Below are 6,321 nucleotides of genomic sequence, written 5' to 3'. Positions count from 1 at the left end.
CAGGAGGCAGCTGAATCAATGTTTCTCTCTCATCGATGTTTCTAACTCTCTATCTCTCTCCCTTCCTCTCTGTAAAAAATCAATAAAATATATTTAAAAAAAAAACATTGTGAAAAATAGAAACCAGTTTTTTACAATTGAAATAGGCAATGATCTGGGGGTCTTTGAATGGTGGGGTTGCACTGTGTTTTGGAGGCTTTGACACTAGATTCTCTTTTTCCCACAGAGCGCTTCGACCATCACTGCCCCTGGGTGGGGAATTGTGTTGGAAAGAGGAACTACCGCTACTTCTACCTCTTCATCCTTTCTCTCTCCCTCCTCACCATCTATGTCTTCGCCTTCAATATCGTCTATGTGGCCCTCAGTGAGTATGCAGGGCAGTGCCTGTTGTTGGAGTGGGGGTGGGATGGGAGAAGACTTGAGGACAGCTTAGGGGAGTGGTTGAGTTTCCTGGTGGGACTTTACCATTGTGAAGGCACCTTAGGACCAGCTAGAAATAATCACTACTGTCTGCTCTTGAGTAGGGCTCCAAACCTCAGCTCGCATCAATCAGTATTTACTGAGTGAGTTGGCCTTCTCACTGGCCTCTGCTGGGGACCATGGCCATAGTAACTGGTTTGTACCCAGAGTACTGGGCATTTCTGAAGTGATCCCAAAGGTTGGGGATGTGTTTTGACTGTCTTCATCCTCTCTTCTTCTGCTTTATAATATCTGCCCTGTGCCACGTGGTAGAAGGGGTTATATCTGAGAAATGTCTTTTAGTAGCTTCTGGTTTACTTTGGGAGATAGAAAATACACATAAATCAGCAGATAACAAATAAGGGCAGAGGGGATGTGGAATTAAAGGAGTGGTCTTAATCAAAACAACTTCCTGGGAAGGGATGAGTTCTCAGCTGGATTTTGAACAAAGGAAGACACGGATTGGTGAGGAGAAAGGATTTTTAGGGGTGTTTCTTATTTATTTTATCTATGAATGAATATCCCCCTCCATGCCTGTAGTGAGGGCTAAGGAAAAGGGAGGGGAGCCAGATGCTTGGCTTCTGCTCGACTCTCTAGACCAGGGGTCCTCAAACTACGGCCCGCGGGCCACATGCAAATACAAATATTGTATTTGTCCCCATTTTGTTTTTTTACTTCAAAATAAGATATGTGCAGTGTGCATAGGAATTTGTTCATAGTTTTTTTTAAACTATAGTCCGGCCCTCCAACGGTCTGAGGGACAGTGAACTGGCCCCCTGTTTAAAAAGTTTGAGGATCCCTGCTCTAGACCATTTCCAGGTCCTGCATTGGAGATGTGAACCCTTTGGTCAGGAGACTACCTCCTTGGGAGTGTGAGTCCCTTGTCTGGGCGAGGGCTTATTTCTTGCCAGCTTGTAACAAGGGGTAGGGAGGAGGAAGTGAGTAAGTACAGTATTAGGATAAGTGTGCATTTTTTTAAAATTAAAGTCACTAATTTTTTTTTCTCTACTACTACTCCCAATTTCATAGAATCCTTGAAAATTGGCTTCCTGGAGACGTTGAAAGAAACTCCTGGAACATATCCTCCCCTGGCAGTATGTCCCTGTGAATCCTTTTTAAATTACTTTCCAGCATGCTTTCTCTGCAGTTCTCCCATCATCTCATTTTTCAGACATCAGAGAGTGCCAAATTCTGGAAAAAAATGTAGTCTTAGTGGTAGCAATCAGAATGGAAGATGACCAAGACTTAAAGGGTGGCGTTTGTTTTACCCCCTTCTCTACTGCCTCCCTTTCAGTTCCTTCTGATCACACACTCACCTCTGCCTCTGAGTGGGCTATCTATGCCTCAATATATCTCTTATGTCACTTGCTGGAAGTCCACCTTCCTGTTACAGCTAATGTTTACTTTGTACAGCAGTTGCATTTCTGAAAAGGAAATTCAGATGGGATTTCTATAAATCACATCCTGTTTTTCCCACCAATTTTTCATTTATAAAGTTTTATTTTTGGATGGATTTTCCATTAGCAGTGATGGCCAGCATTGTTTAGTTTTGGCCCCCTCCTAAACATCCCCCTCAAAAAGCTAATGATCTAAAAACAGAGGAACACCTAAATGTGCTAGAGATATTAGAGAGTTACTCATAGTGAACAGACAGGAGTCCTTGACCTGTCATAAGGGATGTACCCAGCGAGTTTAGAATTCACCTGTTATGTATGGATACTTGGCCATTTGTGACATGTTCCAAGAGGTAAAGACTGGTGCCATGAGAAGGGTGAAGCATTGAATCTGCTGGTGTGGCTTCAATATTCCTTAACATCACCTCACTGTTCTAGAAGTACTCATTTGTTTCTTCACACTCTGGTCCGTCGTGGGACTAACTGGATTTCACACTTTCCTTGTGGCTCTCAACCAGACAACCAATGAAGACGTGAGTCAACCTTCCCATCTTCTCATCACATATTCTTCTTTTTTTAATGTATATTTATTTATTGATTTCAGAGAAGAAGGGAGAGGGAGAGAGACATAGAAACATCAATGATGAGAGAGAATCATTGATTGGTTGCCTCCTGCATGCCCCCCCGCCTCTCCACTGGGTATTGAGCCTGCAACCCGGGCATGTGCCCTTGATTGGAATCGAACCTGGGACCCTTCAATCTGCAGGCCGATGCTCTATCCACTGAGCCAAACTGGCTAGGGCTTATCACATATTCTTCTTTCTCCAAAGCCTATTCTCTTGTTACCTGCTAGAGAACTGAGTCTACAGGGCCTGGGAGGTTGAGACAGGCAGAAACCTAGCGTGGGAGACTGTTAAATCTGAAGTGTGGAGAAGAAAGCAGACCGCTTTGTTTGGAACTGAATGCCTGTAGAGAATTAAGAAGAAGAGGTTGAATGGTTGGGGAGGTACAAGGTCTTTAGCTATTCATAGGTCTTTAAAGACTAATTGGTGCTTCTGGATTAGGGATGGACAAGGACAGGTGCACGGAATAAATCCTTGCTTTTTAAAAGTTACCAATTAACTCATGTTCATTGCAGAAAATCAGAAAATACAGATGAACAAAAATATCAAATAAGTCCCTGTAACTTTACCTTCTATACATTACCATTGTTAATGGTATGATTTATAGTCTAGAGTTGTCTAGACTTGTTCCTGTTTGTTTATGTGACTATATATTTTGAATTTTTAAATGAAAATATATACATATAGTTTAGTTATCTGCTTTTTTTCACTCTATTGTGGATATTTTCCCATGGCTATGCATTGTATTTCTTTTTTTTCTATTGTGGTAAGATATTCATTATATAAAATGTACCACCTTAACTATTTTAAGTGTATAATTCAGTGGCATTAAGTACATTCATCTTGTTGTGCAACTATTACCACCACCCATCTCCAGAACATTTTCATCTTCCCATGCTACATGTATTTCTTCAACATAAATTTTAATGTAAGCCTTGGCTTTTATCTTGCAGATCAAAGGCTCATGGACAGGGAAGAATCGAGTCCAGAATCCCTACAGCCATGGCAACATTGTGAAGAACTGCTGTGAAGTGCTGTGTGGCCCCTTGCCCCCCAGGTACTCAAGGGACTAGAAGGTCCTGGGACTCTTGGGTTGAGCAACTCAAGCCAATCCTGTTGCCTGGTATGATGCCTCCTTCTGAATGTGACCTTTTGGTGTCAAATAGGACTTCCCAGGGATTGTCCCTTGGTGCCATATCTACATGGACCATAGACCACAGGATGATTATTTTAAAGAGATGACCTTTCATTCTTATTTCATTTGTTTCTTGCCCTGGTTAATGTAGTATGCCCTGGTTTGTGGAAGAGAAAGTGAGTGGAAGATAGGAGGCATGTGCTAGGATCAGGCTAGACTGCCAAAGGGCAGGTTTATGTTTTCCAGTCCACACAACAAGGTTCAGAGGATGGGTAGCTGGAGGGGGAAATGGGAAGTGCTTTATTAACTGTCCTGTCTCCTTCAGTGTGCTGGATCGAAGAGGTATTTTACCACTGGAGGAAAGCGGAAGTCGACCTCCTAGCACTCAAGAGACCAGTAGTAGCCTCTTGCCACAGAGCCCGGTAAGTGTTCCCGACTTCACGACATTAAGGCTAAGCTGGTGATGGAGAGTGTAGGCTAAATTTACACTTTAGAGATACAGTTAGGCAATTTTGTGTTCAATAGCCCTAGCTTCCCTGTCTCTGCTTTTGCCCTGACATTGCCTCAGATCTTTGTGCCCATGTGGTATAGATTAGGATCTATTCATTTCTTCGACATTCTACTGTGCAAGATGCAGGACACACTAGTGAACAAGGCAAACCATGTCCCTGCTCTCAAGGAGCTCACTGTCCAGTGAGGCGAATGCTTTTTGTAAAGTAGATAATTGTTCTCTACTTTGCTTTTCCTAAATGTTGAAGTTTCTTTTTTGAATTATAGCAAACCCATTTTTATATATTATCATCATCATTTTGAATATAATGTTTCTGATAAGTCTGGTCTTAAATCCTAACAATTTAGATTAGTAACTCTCAGTTGAATGTGGGGAAAGGTGATATTTTAGAATCGCTCTGGGGGCATTTTCAAACCACATATATCATCTAAAAATGTTGCCACCCCACACTCTTTGGTTTAGAATCACTGTTTTGGAGAGCCAAGTGTTAGGGCAGAAACAAGATTGAGACCCACTGGGTCAGGTCTTATTATACAAGTACGTTATAACATTCTCTTGTGAAGGAGAGGGGCCTCTGTAAGGATCTGTGGTCTCTATTATTATTATTATGAATAATAATGGAAGCATCTCTCCATAACAGTTAAGAATAGAATTCAAAGAAACATCATTTGTACTCTGCTGAGAAGACAAGGATAATCTGGTCTTGGTTCTGAGTTTGGTGCCGGTGGTTGCATATCTGTAACATCAGTGTGGTTGATGGGTTCAGAGGAAGAGCTCAGTGTCTACTGATTATCTCCATTTGGATTTTGAAGATGGGCTTATTTTAAAAATATATATTTTTATTCATTTCAGAGAGGACAAGAGAGGGAGAGAGAGATAGAAACATCAATGATGAGAGAGAGCCACTGATTGGCTGCTCCTGCACGCCCCACATGGGTGATCGAGCCCACAACCCAGGCATGTGCCATGACCAGGAATCGAACCGTGACCTCCTGGTTCATAGGTCAATGCTCAACCGCTGAGCTACACTGGCCGGGCAAGGATGGGTTTTGTTTTGAATTTGGTATCCTTCCCTTCTTAGGCCCTAACAGAACATCTGAGCTCAAATGAGATGCCGGAGGACAGCACTCCTGAAGAGATGCCACCCCCGGAACCTCCAGAGCCACCACAGGAGGTGGCTGAAGCTGACAAGTAGCCCATCTATGGAAGAGACTTTTGTTTGTGTTTAATTAGGGCTGTGAGAGATTTAAGGGGAGAAGATAAGCCTGAGACAGAGAACAAGTAAGCTATTTTTCTTTGGTCTTTATTCAGCCAATTGCACACTGGCATTTTCTTGCTGCAAATTTTTTTTTTCCTGGACTCAAGGCAGTCACAGAAGATGTCAGTAACCTCTGGTAACTGGACAAACGGGTCTCTTGGGCCCCCGCACTGGTTTTCCATGGAGTCTCCTTGGACTCCCCTTTCTTCCCTCCAGATCTTAGCTCTCCTGCTTGGTGTGGTTAGTCCATTTGTGGGGTTAAAGGTTCTTGAGACTGGCTCAGATCATCTCCAGCCGCTGCATGGCAAGAGTCCAGAGGTGATCACAGAGAACTCTGGCTAGGGAATCCTAACTGGATTCTTGGGGCTTCATAATTGAAGAGGATGGAGAGTGGGGTTAGAGGATTCTCCTGGCTACAAAGTGCCAACATTGCCCACAAATCCTTTCAGGAATGGGGCAGGTAGCTTCCACTTGTTGTATTTATTCATGTAGTTTCTCCTTTGTCCCCCATCCACTTTCTAACCCCCAAGCCCCACTCTTTTCCAATTAGAGATATGTAAGTAGTTGCAGTATAGATAACAATTTACATGTCTTATAGATTACCCGGAAACTTTTTAATACCTGTGCCATTCTCATTAAGAATTCATGAGATGCCAACGGCATCACCCCTTGCACTCTCTGTCTCTTATCTCCTCCTTTCTTACTAGTCCCATTTAATTTGTTTTCCTTCTGACTCTTGCTCTTTTAGGAGCAGGAATGGCAGTAATAAAAGTCTGCACTTTGGCGATTCCTCTCCTCAGAATAAGCCTGAGTGCTCACTTAAACACTACACCCCCCAGACTCCCTGTGTGAGGCCTGCAGAGGCCCTGAATGCACAAATGGGGAAACCAAGGCACAGAGAGGATCTCCTCTCCTCTCCTCTCCTCTCCTCTCCTCTCCTC

At 43.1% G+C, this 6,321-nt stretch overlaps 1 protein-coding gene across 2 annotated transcripts in view; it reads left to right on the top strand.

The window, feature by feature from the left end:
* ZDHHC9 (zinc finger, DHHC-type containing 9) overlaps positions 1–6,315 on the top strand; it is a 30,073-nt gene extending 23,758 nt beyond the window's left edge. For both annotated transcript variants that reach the window (XM_005872721.2, XM_005872722.2), the window contains exons 5-10: positions 227–364; positions 1,489–1,537; positions 2,284–2,386; positions 3,430–3,533; positions 3,937–4,033; positions 5,204–6,315. In XM_005872721.2, coding sequence (XP_005872783.1) covers positions 227–364; positions 1,489–1,537; positions 2,284–2,386; positions 3,430–3,533; positions 3,937–4,033; positions 5,204–5,317 — 605 coding nt within the window. In that variant the 3' untranslated portion in view covers positions 5,318–6,315. The remainder of the gene's footprint in view (positions 1–226; positions 365–1,488; positions 1,538–2,283; positions 2,387–3,429; positions 3,534–3,936; positions 4,034–5,203) is intronic.
* The last annotated feature ends 6 nt before the right edge of the window (positions 6,316–6,321 follow it).

Source organism: Myotis brandtii, unplaced genomic scaffold (assembly GCF_000412655.1).
Source record: "Myotis brandtii unplaced genomic scaffold, ASM41265v1 scaffold39, whole genome shotgun sequence".
Lineage (NCBI taxonomy): Eukaryota > Metazoa > Chordata > Mammalia > Chiroptera > Vespertilionidae > Myotis > Myotis brandtii.
Note: the sequence above shows the minus strand (reverse complement) of the source record. Positions and strands in the feature narration are given on the sequence as shown.